At 42.0% G+C, this 21312-nt stretch overlaps 1 protein-coding gene across 4 annotated transcripts in view; it reads left to right on the top strand.

The window, feature by feature from the left end:
- METTL25 (methyltransferase like 25) overlaps positions 1 to 21312 on the top strand; it is a 127311-nt gene that overhangs the window by 43958 nt on the left and 62041 nt on the right. For all 4 annotated transcript variants that reach the window (XM_030548617.1, XM_030548616.1, XM_030548618.1 and 1 more), the window contains 2 exons: positions 2703 to 3344; positions 6008 to 6152. In XM_030548617.1, coding sequence (XP_030404477.1) covers positions 2703 to 3344; positions 6008 to 6152 — 787 coding nt within the window. The remainder of the gene's footprint in view (positions 1 to 2702; positions 3345 to 6007; positions 6153 to 21312) is intronic.

Here is a 21312-nt window from a genome sequence, read left to right as displayed (position 1 = left end):
TGTATTATAACAAATAGTAAAATGGATATGAAGGCAGAAATGTGATGCTTATTGTAATCACTTTCAAGTTAACTGTTTGAGTTAAAACATTAAAAAAAACTTTAAAGTTTTGTTACTTTAAAAAAATGTTTTCTACCCCATTTTTGTATTGTTCCTAATACACACTGTTAGTGAAACGTCATACAAATGGAACTTTATATAAAAGATCTTTGTTTCATTCTGAAAATAAGCTAGTGTAATTCTTGTTTTCTTTTACACATATTTGTTAAATTTTCTTTGGAAGGTTCATTATGCACAACAAATTCATTCAGTGTATGAAACAAATAAGATTTAATTCTGCATTCATTATGTATTTAATTCATGGCTTGTTGCTGGGAAATGCTCACAGTCTTCTGGAAAATGATGTCCACGCCTGTATTGGGCCAGGATCTATGTTTAAACATAGTACCCAGCCCAATATGGACAGAGCTTTTGTAGTTTATTATGTCACAGAAATTTCATTATAAACATTCATGCTTGGCGTGTATATCATAGTATGTTGAGTATCTTTCCTTATATGGAATTACAGCAGGGATTAATTTAGTCCCGTATGTTTGTTTCAGCATATAATCACTGCCTATTTTGAAACCTATATTTTCTTTTCACTTTATAAAGACCACAAATGTTAAGTGCATGGTGTTTATCTATATGTTTTTTTCACTAGATAATAAATGAAAATATCTTGCCAAAACAGTTGTACATCTTTACAGCCACTAGAGGTCATTATAATAGGTTTCTGAACAATTCACAATCTGAATGTATGTCCACTTAGTTCCTTTCATAGGAATAGTAATCCAAATGCTGTGTGAGGGTTGGGGTGTGGATAGAATCATGACACATTCGACATTACAATAATATCTTTCTATCTTCGAATTCCCATCCTGTCACTATTTCTTAACTAACTTGCAAAAACATTCCACATGTTCCTTTCTCGTCTTTCTTTTAAATCTTTGTGGGAGGCATCGGGTGTGATGGTGGAGAGAGTGGCAAGTAAACTGTTTTTACAAAAGTTACAGCCAAAGTCTATCTCATCCCTCTTCCACCGAAAGTGTGTGTATACAGATGTCACCCAAAGAATGTAAGGATTAAGGCCTTGGTTACACTGGCGCTTTACAGCGCTGCAACTTTCTCACTCAGGGGTGTGAAAAAACACCCCCCTGAGCGCAGCAAATTACAGTGCTGAAAAGCACCAGTGTAAACAGTGCCCCAGTGCTGGGAGCGCGGCTCCCAGGGCTGTAAGCTAATCCCCACGGGGAGGTGGAGTACCTGCAGCACTGGGAGAGCTTTCTCCCAGCGCTGGCGCAGCAACCTCACTCGCACTTCAGAGCGCTGCCACGGGAGTGCTCCTGCGGCAGCGCTTTGGAGTTCACAGTGTAGCCAAGCCCTTAGTTGGAAAACAAAACAAAACAAAAAACCTGACAGAAAGCAACAGGAGGGAAAAAACCATACTCTTAATCCTTGCATAATATTGCTGAGTCATAAATTCAGTCCATAATTAGTTTTTACCCCAATCATAAATACTCTGTGCTCTGTGTAGTCCCTTTCTTGACTTTTATCCAAAAATACCTTGGTTACTAATTCTCTGTCGGATTTCTTGGCTTGAATAAAATTTATAGCATCCTCAGGACTTCAGAAAAATAACTCTCTCCTTTTCATTCCAGCTTTGCTGAATTCAAAGGTACTGCCTGATAACTAAGAATGTGCAGTTCATCTTAAGCCTGGATCAAACCTTTTATGCCTATTCACATGATTTGGCATAAAATCAGAGCAGATATTCAAATGAGACATGTTAGAGTCCAAAAATCCTTGGATTAAGCTATTTAGGAACCATATACCTAACACACAAGGTTTTGTCCATATAATTCTTAGCAGATACTGGATCAGAGGAAATTTTTGTGACAGTCTCCATTCTCTTGAGAAGTGGCGCTCTGTTACTTACTCCGAAATCTTACCAAGCATTGGGCTGGGTCCTCATGTGCAATTAAAATTCACATAGTGCAAAACATGGGATTGTGCAAAGTTGGTATAAAGTTCTTACTTTCCGTCCTGTTCCTGCTGCTATTATGTGCACTGCTTCATTGCATTATGTTAGCTCACCCATGGGTTGGAACTATCTTACAGTCACAAGAAGCTGAAAACCTAGGTGTTCCAGCCATGCACTCTCTTCTCATCAACGGATATCAGGAAAGGTGTATGGCATGTGAGCTCTTATCTAAGACATCTGGAATATGTCAATGCACGATCACCCTTATCTTGGAGTGATCTTCCTTGAGTTGGTTACACAGATTTGGCTTCCCACGTCTGCCAGCAGTGGCTCAAAGTGGCTACACTTGAGAATATGGCCCATTAATTTTTTATTTTACTGTTTTTTAAAACAAAATGAATTATGCACAAAAGTACATTAAAAGACTTAGAAAAGTCAGGAGGCTGAAATTCATGACTATTTCACTGACTGTGTTTCTGTGGTAGAACTAAACCAGTTTTAACATATTTGTATTTTAAACCCAGAAGCTGAGCAGAATAAGGGTTAAGTAAATTATGGACCCTGTACTTCTTTTCTTAGGGAAATGTTTATTATTAGCATGTGTTTGAAACATGTTTTATTTGTTGTTCATTAATATGGTACATGCTATTTTTAATTCATTCTGTTATCTTTACTCTAGGTGATTGACCTTGGCTCTGGAAAAGGCTACCTAAGCTCCTTTTTATCCATGCAATATAATCTAAAGGTTTATGGAATTGATTCCTCAAACACCAACACTTATGGAGCTAATGAAAGGAACAGGAAATTGAAGAAACATTGGAGAGCTTATCAAAGTCGGGCAAAAGCAAATGTCAGAGGCCAAGTGTTGGAAGAGCCAAAGGATAGGGCAGTGCAAGATGAAATGAAATGTAGAGCAAATATCAATGAAAAGCTTTTAAGTACTAACAACAGTCTTTTAAGTCAGGACCAGATGGCTAGCTCAGATTCAGTTCCTTTGGAAATTACTGGTGCTTTCATAGACTCTGCTATGTTGAAAACCAGCAAACAAACTGAAACTCATTTGGTGGCTCAGACACAGTCTGATGGGAACAAAATTTCTGAAAATGCTTTTTCTCTTCTAAACATTCTACCTGCTGATGCTGTAGAAGCTGTTTCTTCATCTAAATATAACTTGAAGCTCTGTGAAGAGGAAAAAGAGCAAAGAAAAATGGCTTCCATCAAGGCCAAAGCAAGCAAGTCAAATGACTCAAACATTTATTTGCCATTGACCTCATACATCACTGCAGAAACAGAACTCCGTGATATCATTACAGATCTGGAGGTTATTTCATTTATTAGCATTGTTATTTTTGAAATACCAGTGTCTGATTCTCCATTGCTTTTGCACCTTGTGTACATATTTTCACCCGTGCAAAGTGATTGCAAAGTGAGTGTAGAATGCTACCAGTGGTGTGACTGGAGAATTCTGACTCGGTAACACTTCACACCCACTTTGCACAACTGTTTCTTACTGATGCATATTTTTTCCTATTTTAGAAGATGTGCTGGACTACTTTTGGCTAGGTGAATTAAGCACTTCTTAGAGCTTAAGAAGTGGCTGAAATTACCACTTAAAACAAAGTTAACAGCGACTTTGCAGTGATATTCATCAACTATCCTGTAACCTAACTATTCTAGTTAGATATAACACATTTAATTACAAGGAGAGTGATTTATACATACAAGTTATTCAGAAGAATATATTTTGCATTAAAAACAACTTTTGTGAAATTGTTATTTAGTAATTAAAATTTACGTAACCTGAAATTGAACTTTAGATATGAAATACTTTATATGGTACACCACAATAACCCCTCTTAAGGAATTACCAAATAATTTTATTTATAAGCATCATTTTTTACAATTTGGATTTTTGGACTTAAAGATAATGACAGTTTAATAATCGACTAAACAACTGAGACCTGATCTCAGTTTCCCTGTACCTTATGAAATCATTTACACTGGTACAAAGTGAGCACAAAGAAAATGCTACCAAGTAAGAATGATTGTGTTTTACTTCCACTGGATGCTCTCTTTGCACTTATGTAAATGAATACAAAAGATGGAGGTGAACAGAGATGAGGCCCCTACTTCTGTTTTTAGAAGCAAAGTCATATTATGGTTGTTACAAATAGTAAACAGTACTGCCTGGCAGGATATGTGATAAATTGTATCATTAAAAGCTTTTTAAAACTTCATTACAAATGGTTAACACATTTGTTTTAAAACAATCAACTGATTTTGCAGTACAAGCAGTCTTCGACTTTATGATGTTCGAGTTATGACGAATGGCACTTACAGTGTTTATAAATTGTCGTCGTGTTTCGACTATACAACATCAGTTTCAACTTTACAATGCTTGAGCCGACATTGTTCCTATGGGAAATTCAAGTTACAACATTTTCGAGTTAAGACACAATTTTCAGGAACCAGTTGTGTTGTAAGTGTGAGGACTGCCTATATTCCTAAACACTGAGAATGTTTGGAGAAAAACTGCAGTGTTGATTGATTTATTTGGCAAAACTTTAAAATTAAATTGAATCGCTGAAACAGTATCAGGGTTTGAATATATATTTGTGTGTAGCCCAGAGCTAATGTTGAATTAATGAATTCTATTGGATAGATCCACTGTATAAGTCAAGGGATTGGAATCTGCTTTCAGTTACACCAATAATGGGGTTTACAAAAGTGGAATTGAAGTAGGTAGATCACAACAGTATAGTTCAGAACAAAATTTGGCTTTTGGACTGTTTTAACAGAATCTTCATATTTAATTTGGTTTTTAAGTCTCTTACATCTGGTGTCCATCTTCCACCACCTTTCTTTTGGAAGAATTTGTTTAACTTTTCCAGCCAGCAGATTTAGTGCTGTTCTTGCCGGGGCATGGATTTCTATCCCTTACTAGGCCCCATAGCCCTTCTAAGTCTCTTTCACCTTACTATTAAGGGAGGAAGTACTGCAGAGTGCTGACCTCACTATAGGGTCAGCTAAGAGAATAGGATTGTACAGATGGCACTTAATTCTTACAAGGCTGAAAATTCCAGAGAGAATTGGAATGGAGCAGAAGGATAGCCAGGAGAGAAGTGAGGGTGAAAGAGAGGAGAAAAGGAATGATGGACAGTATAGTGGATGAAGGAATGAGAGAAGTATCATGGTGAGAAGTGAGACAAAGGATAACTGGGATGGAGAAATAAAAGAAAGGAACAAAAGGAGAAAGAGTGAAGAAAATGATTACAGGAAATGGAGAGATACAGGAAGAGTATACTGTCCATAACTAAGGCTCTGATCATGCTTCCATTGAAGTCATCGACAAAACTCCTGTTGACTTCAGGGACTCTGGCTTGGGCTCTTTAGAAGGGAGAGATACTGTAGAGACAGAGCAAACCAAACAGATGCAGAAACAGGAGTCGCAAGCAGCATTTATTTTCAGTCACAGGTGGAAACTACTGTCAATGTCTGTTGAAGTATTGAAAAGTAACAGAAGTGTTGTGGGTACATTTGGTCATGGAAGTTAAGGTAGAAAATTTTGAAGTTAAAAAAAAAGAAGAAAAGATCAAAAGAGAATGGCTGGTCATTTGCTGGTAGGTCTCTGCACTGCCACACAAGTGGCTCATGTTCAGTTAATGGTCCTGGGCTTCTGCTTTCTCCTTGCCAAGGAAAGGAGTGGATAATAAGGAAAAATTAGAGTATCCTCCCAGTTCCAACAAAGATACAGAGAACACTTCCACCCCCCTACATTTGTTTATAGGAAAGGTTCTCACACTTTGTTGACACTGAAATGCTTGTGGTGTTCTTCAATAAATTTCCAGAACAGGACACTGGGAGTCTCCATGAGCTTGTATAATTAAATCTCACAGCAAATTAACTATTTATAGTTATCTGTTTTTACTGTTCTTTTCTTTTCTTTAGTTGAAAAGAAATCTGTTTGTTGCTGTTTATTTTTAGGACTGTATAATGGTGGGACTACATACATGTGGGGATCTTGCTCCGAATACACTGCGAATCTTTACTGCTAAACCTGAAATCAAGGCAGTTTGCAGTGTGGGCTGCTGCTACCATCTGTTGACAGAAGAGTTTGAAAACCAAAAAGGTACAGGAATTCTGCTGAACTCAGGTTGACAGTCTGCAAGATGAGACTATAATTACCTTTAAGCTAATAGCTACCTTGTGTCCAGTAGTGCAAGTAGAATTAATTTCTTACCGGTATGTTGCACCAGCTCAAGGGATGGGGGGGGAGGGGCATGGGACCTCTGCACGGGACCTCTCACGTGACCCAGCCTGGGGCCCCACGCTCTCTCTCTCCCTTCTCCATGATCCATCCCATGTTACCTGGGAGGGGAGCACTCTCAGTGGGTGGACACAGCACAGCTACTGTGTGGGCTGCTAAGAGAAGAGGAGGGCTTGCTTCTGGAACAATAGCCAATTAACAATCACACCTGCTTTGGGAATTGCCAGCAGAAGAGTTTCAAACCAGCTCCCTCTGACAGCAGAGAATATTTTTTTCCAGACATGCTGGCAACTGAGCCCCATTCCAGCAGCTCCCAACTTCGCCCCCAGCCCTTCCATGCAGCTACATCTGAGTCCTGTCCAGGGTCAGTACAGCAGCCCCACCAGAGGACAGGGCTGGGTGAGAGGGTGAGGCTGGGCCCTGGGGCAGTACAGCCATGCCGGAGGAGCTGCTGGCATGGGGTTCTGCTCCTTTCACCACTGTGGTTCAGGGCTGTCCTGGGAACTGCAGTGGCAAAAGGAGCAGAACGTGGGACTACAGGACGGCTCCACGCTGGCAGCTCCTCCAGAGCGGCTGTATTGCCCCAACCCCATCTCCAGCCCTATCCTCCGGCAGGTTTGCTGTACAGATCCTGGACAGGAGATGCAGCTACGCAGCTGCATGGAAGAGCTGGTAGTGGTAGGTCCTATGTTCTGCTCCTCCTGTGTCTTTCCGGTACACCGTACTGGCTATAAATATTTTACTGGTACAGCATACTGGACCGTACCACCCTACTTGCACCACAGCTTGTGTCTGTTCTTTTTCAGTGGTTTATTTAGAACTGTTTTTAATTACATTCTGTGAGACATTCACTCCTGTATGCCTTGTAGCTTTTCCATTATGCCAGCATTTCCAATATTCTTCCTGAAATTAGGCACATTAATGCAGAAGGTTTTTATGTGGTTAAAAATACAGCTGTTTTTATTCCATTACTTCACTCATAAAATGTGGATTCTTTTGGTTAATATGTTTTTATCCTTCTAAAATATTTTGTGCCAGATTTTGCCTTGGGCTGTGTGCACACACAACTTCCATTTACTTTTGGTTGTGCGTGCATAACTAAGAGTAGAATTTGGCCCTCAGAGTTTAAGTAATCACTTTAAAAAGTGCGCATCAGAGTGTAGCACTCTGGGCAATTGCCAGGATAGTTTGTAAAACAGTACATGTATAACAGATTTTCCTGGAGTACAAAGCTGAAAGTTGTCTGAAGATGTCTTCACACCAAATTAAAAACTTTCCTTCAAGCATTAGTTTTTTTCATTCCTGGGAAAAGGTTGATATCTTTAGTTGTAAAGTATAGCCTTCAAAGAAGTAAAAGCTGAGGATTGTAATTGCACAAGTTTTATCAGTGTATACTGTAGTACATGAAACTGATGGACTGTTACAAAAAAATCTGGTTATTTTTAATGTCTGCCATTCAACTCTTGTAGTGGTATAATCATTGTTACTGTCAAACATAAAACAGTCAATTACAAACTGAAGTGAATTTAAAAAGTCAACAAAGCACAGCAAATAACATGGTGCTGGATAATAACAAATAAATGTGTAGGCCTCTAAAACTAATATTGATAACAATTTAGCCAAAGGATTAGATTAATGTATGTGCGAATTTTTTGATGAATAAAAAAGGGTATTTGCCTCAGTAAGCAAATAATTGTTGGATTTTGCATTTAAATAAGGCAGCTGGAAAGCTTTGGAGTGCAGCTTTGTTATACAACATACATGCTTTCTGTGAAAGTGAGAAAAGAGATGAATTCCTCTTTTCCCAGTCCAATAATCTGGGACAAGAACTAGAGTAGCTGCCCTGCTGTACTGCACCCTAGAGTTTCCTACTACATCTGAAAATGATCACTGCTGATCCAGTTAGCATATAAGTAGTTAATGCCAACACTTAAATTGTCATCAAGCTTGAATGTTAACACCATGTTAAAATAAGATGAATGGAATAGTTTACATCTCTGTCAGCTATTGTTTCAGGTTCTCTGCAGACTGAGGGTTTGGCTACACTCGAAACTTGAAAGAGCTGCGGCGGGAGCGCTCCCGCGGCAGCGCTTTGAAGTGTGAGTGTGGTTGCTGCGCCAGTGCTGCATGTACTCCACCTCCCCGTGGGGATTAGCTTGCAGCGCTGGGAGTCGCGCTCCCAGCACTGCTGCACTGTTTACACTGGCGCTTTATCTTGCAGCACTCAGGGGGGTGTTTTTTTCACACTCCTGAGCGAGAAAGTTGCAGCACTGTAAAGCGCCAGTGTAGCCAAGGACTAAGGCATACATCAGTTCCTCCATTTACAACCACAAGGGCTAGAATTACTTTTGTAATGAAAGTTTAGATTCATGAGTGTGATTATGCAACAATTTAAAAAGAATCTATGATGCATCAATGTAAGTTCCTTCCTAATCTTATTCTACATGAGGTCCTGCTTACAGGAAATAAAAGAACAAAAAAGCGAAGTGAAGCCAGGAAGGGAAAGAAAATATTACAAAATCTGTCCATATTTTTGGATATATACTAAACAGAAATAAGGATGCACAGCAGTTTTTACTCTAGTAATTAGGCTTGGCCCTCAGGCTAGTAGGCATTAGGTGAATTTTACAAGCCTTGATACCAAGTTTTGCTTCCCCAAATGTTAAATACCCGTTGCAAAGAGAGCAAAATGTCCTGACCTTTCTGTAGGCGTACTTCTTTTTCCAGAGCAACCCTTAAACAGTTAAGAAACGAAGGCCTTGTCTACATTACCCACTGGATCGACAAGGGCAGTGATTGATCCAGTGGGGGTCAATTTATCCGGTCTAGTCTAGACGCGATAAATCGACCACCATGCGCTCTCCCGTCGACTCCGATACTCCACCGGGGAGAGAGGCACAGGCGGAGTCAACGGGAGAGTGTCAGCCGTCGACATACCACAGTGAAGACACCGCAGTAAGTAGATCTAAGTACATCGACTTCAGTTATGTTATTCATGTAGCTGAAGTTGCGTAACTTAGATCGATCCCTTGCCCCAGTGTAGACCAGGCCTAATACTACACAGCCATCACTGCTATCAAAAGAACAAGTGTGATATTTACGGTAAGTTGAAACATAAAGTTATGCAGGTGAACAGTGATAGGAGATGTTGCTCTTTTGCAGCTTTTCTTTTTTTAGTTGTAGAAATGAAGCCAGATTATATATTAGAATTTCTAGTTTTATTTCTTGCAGCTTGAAGGATGTAAGTTACTCTAATGAAGAGCTCCTTATGAAAAGAAAAAGGAAAACACTATTTTTCTTTTCCTGGGAGACCACACTGAAGCTATTCCAGGCATGCTCAGGAAATTAGCAAATTCAAAATTTTACTGCAGAAATATTTATTACAGCATCTAAAACTGGTTTCCACAAAAAAGTAAGGTTGTTACTTTCTCTTGCCTAGTGGAGGGGCTATGGTCAGTTGCAGTCCTTGCTCTCTGGGGAATGCAGAGCCTCCCCATAAAGTAAATTGTCTCAAAGGGTGTGTGGAGGAAATGGGATCATGGGTCTTCCCTACCCCTATGACTGGCCTCTGGACTGGCCTCTGAAACTGGCCAGGTGTGCCAAGGCGATGCAGACTGTACCTGCAAGAGGCCATTACCCTTCTGCACCAGGGCTAAAATGTAATCCCTGCCACAGCCCTCCCTGGGCTAATGCAGTTTGGCACTGCCTCTCAAGCAGGCCAAATTGTAATTTAAATAATTTGTCCAAAAGCTTTTTTCTAAAGGGGAATGGCAGTCCATTAACAAGATTTAAAAAAAAGAAAAATTAAATCCAGAATATGTCACATTGCCTCAGTGGGTCACATCTGAGAATACAGATTCCGGATAAATGGCTTAGAAATAGGGCAGCCTCACCACAAACTGGTGGTTATTGTATCACTAGATGTACCAGGCCAGTAACAGAAGTAAACTTTTGTCTCACCATATTGGTTAAAAAGTCAAAAATTCAGTCTCCTTAGGCATTCCAACCCTTATGTCACCACCTAGACACTAGATTTTATGCGTGGTTATTGAAAACTAGAACTGTCAAGCAATTAAAAAAATTAATCGCAATTAATCGTATAAAATACCATTTAAATATTTTTGGATGTTTTCTACATTTTCAAATATATTCATTTCAATTACAACACAGAACACAAAGTATACAATGCTCACTTTATTTTTATTACAAGCATTTGCACTGTAAAATACAAAAGAAATAGTACTGTATATACTTGATCATAAGCCAGTTTGTTTATAAGCCGACACCCTCAAGATGGATAAGTAAAAACAGCAAATTTTCATTCATAAGCCAACTCTGTAATTCACAGGTCAGCAAACTTTGACTCCTGGGCCATCAGGATAAGCTGCTGGTGGGCCAAGATGGTTTGTTTACCTCAAGCATCCGCAGGCATGGAAGTAAACCTAAGTAAACAAAGTGCCCTGGCCTGCCAGTTGCTTACCCTGATGGGCCAGGACAGCAACTGGTGGGGAAATTTTTTTTGGGGGGGATGCTGGGGGTCAGGAGAGTAACCCCTGTGACCACCCACCACCCTTGGCCCGGGACCCCGACACACTCCCCATCCCTTCCCACCTTAGCTGGGATGGGCCAGGGAAGGATGTCTCTGGCCTGGCCAGAGCTGCTCTGTCAGGCTGGGTGGCACAGCTGCAGCCTGCTCCTGTGGGCCAGGCCAGGCAGCGTGGCCACAGAGTGCACCAGCGGGCCAGGCCGGGCAGTGTGGCCGCAGCATGCTCCCGTGGGCTGGGCTGGGTGGCGTGGCCGCAGTGTGCTCCAGGGGGCCAGGCCAGGCAGCGTGGCCACAGCAGGCCAGGCCAGGCAGTGCGGCCACAGAGTGCTCCAGCGGGCCAGGCCGTGCAGTGCAGCCACAGCTTGCTCCAGCGGGTTGGACCAGGCGGCACGGCCACAGAGTGCTCTGGCAGGCTGGGCCAGGTGGCATGGCCACAGCCTGCCAGCCCTGGAGCTGCAGCTGTTTCGGAGACTGCGGGGACAGCAGTGTGGCCAGAAGAGGAGAGACTCAGGCCCCTTCTCTTCCCTTCTGGCTCTGGTAGCTGTGCTGCCTCTCCTTTCCTCCTCTGTTGGGGGGGATGAGGGGCTGTGTCCCACCTCTCCCTCTCTATACCTGTTCATAAACTGACTCCCTTCTTTGATGCTTCTCCTTTTTACTAAAAAAAATCAGCTTATGAATGAGTATATATGGTATATTTCAATTAACCTACTACAAATACTGTAGTGCAATCTCTCTTTATCATGAAAGTTGAACTTACAAAGGTAGCATTATGTACAAAAAAAACTGCATTCAAAAATAAAATAATTAAGGCTGTCGTGCGATTAAAAAAATTAATCGTGCTTAAGCATGCTGTTAATATAATACCATTTATTTAAATATTTTTGGATATTTTCTACATTTTCAAATATATTTATTTCAATTATAACACAGAATACAAAGTGTACAGTGCTCACTTTATTTTTATTACAAATATTTGCATTGTAAAAAGCAAAAGAAATAGTATATTTCAGTTCACGTAATACAAGTACTGTAGTGCAATCCCTTTATCATGAAAGCTGAACTTACAAATATAGAATTATGTACAAAAAATAATTGCATTGAAAAATAAAACAATGTAAAACTTTGAAACCTACAAGTCCTCTCAGTCGTACTTCAGCCAATCACTCAGACAAACAAGTTTGGTTACAATTTGCAGGAGATAGTGTCACCTGAAAGTGAGAACAGACATTTGCATGGCACTGTTGTAGCCAGCATCGAAAAATATTTGTGTGCCAGATGCGCTAAAGATTCATATGTCCCTTTATGCGTCAACCACCATTCCAGAAGACATGCATCCCTGCTAATGGCAGGTTCTGCTTGATAAAGATTCAAAGCAAAGTGGACTAATGCATGCTCATTTTCATCATCTGAGTCAGATGCCACCAACACAAGGTAGATTAACACATTATGAGTGTCATCAGCATGGAAGCATGTCCTCTGGAATGGTGGCTGAAGCATGAAGGGCTATATGAATGTTTAGCATTTCTGGCACACAAATACCTTGCAGTGTCATCTACAAAAATGTCATGCAAATGCCTGTTCTCACCTTCTGGTGACATTGTAAATAAGAAAAGGGCAGCATTATCTTCTGTAAATGTAAACAAACTTGTTTGTCTTAGTGATTGGCTGAACAAGAAGTAGGACTGAGTGGACTTGTAGGCTCTGAAGTTTTACATTGTTTTGTTTCTGAGTGCAGTTATGTAAGAAAAAAAATCTACACTTGTATGTTGCACTTTCACGACAAAGAGATTGCACTACAATACTTGTATGAAGTGAACTGAAAAATAATTTTTATTTATCATTTTTACAGTGCAAGTATTAGTATAAAAATAATATACACTTTGATTTCAATTACAACACAGAATACAGTATATATGAAAATGAAGAAAAAACAAATATTTTAATACATTTACATTGGAATTCTATTATTTAACAATGCAGTTAAAACTGTGATTAATTGTGATTAATTTTTTTAATCACAATTAATTTTTTTGAGTTAATCATGTGAGTTAACTGCAATTAATCAACAGCCCTATTGAAAACCAGTTTCATCAAACAAAGGGTCCTTCTGATCTCAAGAGATCAGCCACATAGTCAGGTCAGTATTTAACTCAGATTTTACCCATAATCACACTGCTGCCAATTCTTTAAATAAAATATAAAGGTTTATTTATAAGAGAAAAGAAAAAGAGAGTGAAAGTGGTTAAGATCGTATACATACAATCATTGCAGTAATCTTTGTAGCAGCAGTGGAATAAGCTGCTGGCTTGTTAAGTCTTCAGTAACTTCCAAAAGATTGGAAGGTCCTCAATGCATAGTTTGAATATGTTCCTTTTAGTTGTAAGTCCAAGGAATAGGAGCAGGAAAGAAGCAAAATGGTGTCATTCCAGGGGTCTTTTATACCCTTTTCCATGCACCTAGAATTTTTTCTGTTTCAAACAAAGCCACAGCCTCAGTTTGTGGAACGTTACTGGCACAGGATGGAGTCCCCGGTCACATGAGCATATCACATGTCCTTGCTGACTCTCACAAGGCAGCCATTGGCCATATCCATGCCAAGATGTCCATAGGAAGACTTTGGGCTTGTCTACACTCTCAATTTACAGCGCTGCAAATTTCTCGCTCAGGGATGTGAAAAAACACCTCCTTGAGTGCAGCAAGTTTCAATGCTGTAAAGCGACAGTGTAGACAGTGCCCCAGTGCTGGGAGCTACGCCCCTGGTGGAGGTGGATTTTTTTAGAGTGCTGGCAGAGCTCTCTCCCAGTGCTGCACCACGACCATACAAGGCACGTTAAAGCGCTGCTGCAGCAGTGTTTTAGCTTTGGCTGTGTAGACTAGCCCTTACTGGATGGGTGGGATGAGTTTTCTTCTATGGCCCTTTGTGAGGCCATGGCTACACTTACAGCTGTACAGTGCTGGGAGTTACAGCTGTCTTCATACAGCTGTGTAGCAAAAGCGCTGCATTGTGGCCACACTGACAGCTACCAGCACTGCAGTGTGGCCACATTTGCAGCATTTCGAGCGCTGTTGGGAGTGGTGCATTGTGGGCAGCTATCCCACAGAGCACCTCGTCCCATTTTGGCGCCGTGGGTTGTGGGCAGGGGAAGGAAAGGTGCGGGTCATTCCGCTTCCTGTCCCAATGCCCTGTGGTGCATCGCTTCACATCCCAGCAGTCACAGTTTTTCCGTCCACGTTTGGTGCCCTTGCGAGTCTCTGTGCAGCCCGATTTCTGTGGGAAATGGAGCCCAAGCTGCTGAAGACTTTGCTGATGACTGTCACCAGCACATCACATTTGGCAGTTGAGCTATTCCTTCAACTCCAAAGTGACAGTGAGGAATCTGACGATGATATCGAGTCGCCTGACACATGTGACACTAAATTGCTTGTGGCATTCACGGGAATGCTCAGCACCGTGGAACACCGCTTTTGGGCTCGGGAAACAAGCACTGAGTGGTGGGATCACATCGTCATGGAAGTCTGGGATGACGAGCAGTGGCTGCAGAACTTTCGGATGAGAAAAGCCACTTTCATGGGACTGTGTGAGGAGCTCGCCCCCGCCCTGCGGCGCAAGGACATGAGATTGAGAGCTGCCCTGCCAGTGGAGAAGCAGGTGGCTATTGCATTCTGGAAGCTGGCAACTCCAGACAGCTACCGATTGGTGGCGAACCAGTTTGGAGTGGGAAAGTCGACCGTTGGAATCATGTTGATGCAAGTTTGCAGGGCCATTAATCACATCCTGCTAAGAAGAACCGTGACTCTGGGGAACGTGCAGGACATTGTGGATGGCTTTGCACAAATGGGTTTCCCTAACTATGGAGGGGCGATAGATGGGACGCATATTCCTATTCTGTCACCACCCCACCTGGCATCCAAGTACATTAATCAGAAGCGGTATTTTTCTACAGTTTTCCAGGCGCTTGTGGATCACCGTGGGCGTTTCATTGACATTAACACAGGCTGGCCTGGAAAGGTGCATGATGCACGCATCTTTTGGAACAGTGGCCTGTTCAGGAAGATGCAGGCTGAGACATTTTTCCCAGACCGGAAGATCACAGTAGGGGACATCGAAATGCCCATTGTGATCCTTGGAGACCCCGCTTACCCATTAATGCCTTGGCTCATGAAACCGTATACAGGGAAGCTTGACAGGAGCAAGGACCGGTTCAACTACAGGCTGAGCCGGTGCAGAATGACTGTGGAGTGTGCTTTTGGCCGTTTAAAAGGGCGCTGGTGATCTCTGTACGGGAAGCTAGACTTGGGGGAAAGCAGCATCCCTGCGGTTATATCCGTGTGCTGCACCCTCCATAATATTTGTGAAGGGAAAGGTGAAACATTCAGTCAGGAATGGACCTCTGAGTTTCAACGCCTGGAGGCAGAATTTGCACAACCAGAGAGCAGGGCTTCTAGAGAGGCCCAGCACAGGGCTACAAGGATTAGGTATGCCTTGAGGGAGGAATTTGAGGCTGAAAACCAACAGTAATGTTTGATGCCTTGCACGGGAGTGAAGTGCGGTGGTTACAATAGTAGGAATCTGTTTTTCCTAAAATGATTTGCAGTGCATGCTTCTTTCCTGGACTATGGTATCTTTCACTTTCTGCAATAATAAAGACTGTTTTCAAAGCCAAGAATTCATTTATTGAAAAGAAAATAACTTTCTTGACAGACACACAACATTTTGGAAACCTAAAAGGACAGGGGGGTAGAGTGGTGAACTGTACAGTCACAGGTTTGAATATGTCCTGTCTGGAGTGCTGGGCAATGACTGCTGCACTTCAGGATGAAAATACTGCATGGTGATGGGGGTTGAGTGCAGAGGGTAAGGGTCGTAGTTCTCAGGGCTGGTTGGTAAACGTACAGGTGTTGGGGGCAGCTGGTGGTGGTAAGAACCTGGATGCTGGGGAAGAGGGTTTGGAGCTGTCATTGGGGCACAAAGGAAAGAGCTTTGGGATGGAGAGGGGCCGGCACGGTAGTGCTCTGCCTGCATGGCTATGAGTGACTGGATCCAGTCCGTTTGGTGAGCCAGGATGCTTATCAGCTGCTTTGTGCTTTTCTTCTTAGCCACTGCGTTTCTCTGGCGGAGCATGCTTTCCCTTTGTCTCCAGTCCTGCAGTTTTTTACTGTCTCTGGCAGAGTGATCCATAACTGCTTTAAGCATGTCCTCTTTGCTTTTTCGCGGCTTTTTCCTGAGGTTTTGTAGCCTCTGCCCAGTGGATGATACCGGCAGTCCAGTAGTCAAGGACACTGTTGAAAGACAAAAATGGGAACAGTTAAAACAGGACACAGGCTGCATTGTTTATAATCTCACCCAGACAGTTATTCCCACACAGTGAAGGAGTTAACAGTCTTCACTTTAGCATACTTTTCCCATACCAAACAGAGCGCACCTAACCCACAGGAGGCAGGAAATGGTGAGTAATGATTGTTTCAGGGATGTGCAGGTGTTTCTGTGCGTTGGGGAAAACGGAATGCTGCGGGGTCACCTACATTGAACACTCTCCCAACACTTTCCACAGGAGTTAATCCTGGAAGATATCTCGCTGCTGCGGGTAACCTGGGAAGGGGGAATGATTGCTTCTGGGATGTGTAGGGGTTTCTGTGCATAGGGGAGAGCAAAATGCTGCAGGGGGCACCTACACTGAACATTCTCCCACCATTTTCCACAGGAGTTAATCCTGGAAGATATCTTGCTGCTGTGGGTAACCTGAGAAGAGCAGGAGGGTCTTCTATAGCAATGCGGATTCCACCCTGGCCCCTATGCAGCTTGCCTGTGTGCAGCAATGGTCCCCCCACCCCTTACGGCACAGTGGCGCGGATGTGTTAGCCTGACTGGGACAAGGACCGCAGTGGCTCTCCCTGTAAACTTGCGCAAGCGCATTGGCCGCGCTCTGGCAGAAACTTTTGAAGAGATTACCGAGGCCGATTACTGCGACGTGATAGACCACATCAATGGGCTGGGCTATTCCACATCTAGGCATGCATGCAGCCCAAACCCCCCCTCCTCTCCCGAAACATTTGCATCCTGAAACTAAAAGCTGCTTACCGGGAACCCTCACCTCTGCTTGTCCTTCTCCAACTAGTTCCAGCTGCTGCGACTGGCTACCTTCCTCCTGGCTTGAGAAGAGCTCCTGGCTGCATGCCTCCTGGAACTCCGGGGTGTCTCCCCCCATCCCAGTACCCTCACTCTTGGTTTCCTCAACCCCCTCCCCTTCCCCTTCTAACCCACCCTCCCCCCCCCGCTCTGAAGTGTCCATCGTGGTCGTCGAATTGGCAGTGGGGTCACCCCCAAGTTTCGCGTCCAGCTCCTTGTAAAAACGGCAGGTCGTGGGGGCAGCACCTGAGCGGCGGTTTCCCTCGTGGGCTTTGCAATAGGCTCTCCGCAGCTCCTTTACTTTAACCCTGCACTGCACCGCGTCCCGGTCATGGCCCCTTTCCAGCATGGCCCTTGAGATCTGCCCATAGATACCATAACTCCTACGGCTGGAGCACAGCTGTGAGTGCACAGCTTCCTCAACAAAAACACTGATGGGGTCCAGCAACTGGCCATTGCTCCATGCTGGGGCTCGTTTGGCGCATGGAGGCATGGTCACCTGGAAAGATTCACTGATTGATAGCACTCCACACCTGGCTGAGCAAACAGGAAGGGGATTTTTAAAATTCCCGGGGCATTTAAAGGGTGGGTCACCTGAGCCCAGGGCACTAGAGTGCGAACTGATGAGCAGAGTGGCTGAACAGGCATTCTGGAATACCTCCTAATACCCTGGAGGCCAATTACAGCACTTTTGGTGGCCACACTTGCGGAGCAGCACTGCAATCCTTATACCCCAAGCAGAGCAGGAGTACAGCCAGCGCTGTAATCAGGGAGATGCAGCGCTGTATGTGCCCTGCAAGTGTGGACGGTGAGTAAGTTGCAGTGCTGGTGGTAGGTTTACAGCGCTGCAACTCTCCAGTGTAGCCAAGGTCTGAGAGTTAAGTGTCTTTAATGGGCCATAAACACACAGTTGTCTGGCTTCATTGTGGATTTTACCTGGTGGGTGTTACCCCAGGAACAGACACATTTGGGATACAGACATATAGCTAATATTCATAACTTCAGATACAGCAATGATACATGGATTTAAACAGGGTAATCTTGTTCAGCAAATTGTAACTCTTTCATTGGCACCTTACATGTTATACTTTGTTCAAGATTTGTTACAATTGCCTAACAGTGGCAATATCAATGATATTCATGATCATATTTCAATCATACATCAGAGGGTAAAACTAGACTAGAGAAAAAAATGTGTATTTTTCAAATCAGTTACTTGGCTTACTATTTCAAAATTCACCTTTTCCCCTAGTCTAGAAGTACCCTTGTAGAGCCCAGGAGGATAGTTCAAGGGAGGGGAAAAATAATATAGCAAAAGAGATTGCCTGCTCTTGAGAAACTTGTATCTGATAGCTCTGACAAAATGGGTCCAGTGTGAGTTTGCCTGCCATGCCATATAGGCTTCACACACTGCAGAACCAATTGGGACTGACATTTAAAAATGGCTGGTTTTGTGGATAAGCTCTCTCAACCAGATTTAAGGGCATAAAAGCTGTCTGTTCCTTCTGTCAACTACAACACATTTTCCTACCTATCATCCCTCCCAGAAATGCCAGATAGATATTGGTTGAAATAGATGTGCCAGCCCTCATAAAAGATGCTATGGGTGGACAGCTGTCCAGATTGAGAGGCTTGTCTATCTCCTGGCACTTGTTTTCTATCTAATACCAAAAGTTGTCATACCTGAGTCTAATACATTATTGTCCCTTCACATCATATTGATTGTGCTGTGGATAGAAAGAGGGTTTCTCTTTCTGATGATGCAATGTGCAGTTTTTAGTGGCCTGGGTAGTGGATTCATCAGGATGTGTAACTATGCAGTGATTACTGAACCACTATGATTTTTGCAAGTTCTATTTTCCCCATGTGGAGGGTGCTTGAAGACAAGCAGTAATTGCATATATTTTTCATAAATTGGAAGCTTAGTAATTGTGTTGTCATACCTTGGCAGAGTTGTATTACCCCTTTCCCAATGTTTTGACTGAGGATTTAGGAGTGGGTGGAGTTAAAGTATATGGCACAATTGGACATGCTCTTGTGTCCTATGATCCGTATATGTACGGACTATTCTTCTGTCCCCCATAAATGTGTTTGATCCCCCTGCAAAAAGGTTTGGGCAAGAATTATGGGAAAGGAACTACAGCTCCAGTTATTCTGGGCAGAGTTTTGGGCCCATAGGTCTATGAGAGCCTTCACTGTGATTTACTAGGGGGAAAATATTGAATAACCTTGAGCTCTTGTTCAGTTAACACCCCTCTGTGAATCTTGCTGGTGTTATCAGAAGTAGCAACAACTAATATGGTTCAGTTAATAAAGAATATTTTGAGAACGCTTGAAATAATCTTACTTTGGCTTCTTCATTTAAGTAGAATTGGTCATTTATACAGAGATTTCTCTCTGGATAAATCTACTTAGTGATTAGAATAATTGATTCCCTTGGGGTTTTCCTTCACTGTTACAGAGTCTGTGTGCTCTAGATTCACACCATCACACAGCAGTTGCTGGCAAAATGTATTGCTTTAGTATTTTTAGATACTGCTTCTGTTTCCAAAATTAAATTTGGAATGTAATTGAGTCAGTTACTCTCAAAATATTCAGTAACTACTCTTTAGTAGGATTTTTATTATGTATAAGTCATTATGGAAATTTATCAGGAAAATTTCTGTTTTCTGTTGGTCATTAGGCTGAAATAACCTCCCTGGATCAGTTTTGCATCAGTTTTGGCTCCGAGGCTTTTGAGAAGCCTTCCTACCCCTCACTCCCTTGTGTCTTGAAGTAAATGGGCCAGGCAATGGGTACTTGATTATGACCTGAGAGAGATGAATAAAAGAAGGGACATGTGAATTAAATATAAATGTAAGGGACTCCCCTTTGACTTCCCTTTGCCTACCTGTCAAAAATATAAACTTTACTGGTTGATCACAAAGAGAGTTGGAGTTCTCAGATACAGTGTCCATTATTGTGAGAGCAAATGCACCAAAACTGCCATCACTAAAGAGACAAGGTGAATGAGATAATATCTATTTTTGGACCAACTTCTGTTGGTGAGAGAGAGAAGCTTTTGAGCCAGACAGAGCTCTTTTTCAGGTCTTGGAAAGGAACTTCCAGCATCATAGCAAAATGCAAGGTGGAACAGATTATTTAGCATGAATAGTTAATATATATTGTAAGGGACCATTATCTACCTGGTCTCTCTAATATCCTGGGACCGACATGGCTACAACTACACTGTATATTGCTAAAGAGACAATTATTCATAATTATTTCATAGTTTGATTGCAGAGAGCTTGTCCTAAAATGCTCACTTTTGGGTGTAGTATTATGAGTAGTCCCATTGATTTGAATGGGAATTAAAGCCTCTGTTGACAATAGTGTGACTACTCAAGTTAGTAAAAACTGTCCTGATAGTACGGGTTTGCAAGATGAGGTAATTTGTCTATAGTAGTTTAGTAACAAAAGGGTATGTGCCAGACTGATGAATTTTAAAGGCTTACTAGAAGTTTTGAAGAGTACTTTTTCATAATTTTGAGAGGCTTTAGAAAAGAGTAGATAAAGCCTTGGCACCGATCACATATAATTATGGGCATAGTCCATTGCTGAGTGACTACATATTAACTGATTATGTATGCAACAAACTTTCTGCAAACGAACAAGAGCCTTGAGACTCTTAATTCAGGTAAATATAAACTTTGGCTCCACTTGTTAACATCTTTTAAAAGCTTGTAAACATAATTAAAGGAAATGAAAAGGATGCTAAAGAAGGCACACTTTATTTTAAGATTTTCAACACATTGTGTAATTTAAATAGGGTGTTAAATAAATTGAATGCAGGGAACAAATAAGACCCCAATACCAAGTGGCACCTTCGATGAACACACTACAGACACATTATGGCTACTTACTATTGCATTCTGTTGAAATGTAGAAGGATTAATCATTGCTGTAGAAGTATTATAGGACAGGAGCCTCGTATTTTGCTTGGCTGCCTTTTAAACATCGCAAATATCTGCTTGCATTTTCAAAAATATTACAATGTCACTGTCTTAAAACAACCATCATTGAGACCATGGCACCACATGAAAACTATTCCAAGCAAAAGATCAAAGAGCCTGATTTTCTTTCGAGACCAGCTCTAGATATTGCTGCACAAGGCACGTTTGCGATATTTCGTGGCATTTGTGAGAAACCTAATACATGACTGTAAAGAAAATACAGATATTTTTAATCAAAATATCTGAAATATTTTGGAACATTTAAAAAACATTATCTTCTTAAATTTCACAGACAATATTGTGACTCTCCAACAATCCCCCATGAAGTGACCAGTTTAAAATAAAGTATTTTTTTAT

Source organism: Gopherus evgoodei, chromosome 1 (genome assembly GCF_007399415.2).
Source record: "Gopherus evgoodei ecotype Sinaloan lineage chromosome 1, rGopEvg1_v1.p, whole genome shotgun sequence".
Taxonomy (NCBI): domain Eukaryota; kingdom Metazoa; phylum Chordata; order Testudines; family Testudinidae; genus Gopherus; species Gopherus evgoodei.
This window is presented reverse-complemented; position numbering and strand designations above follow the sequence as displayed.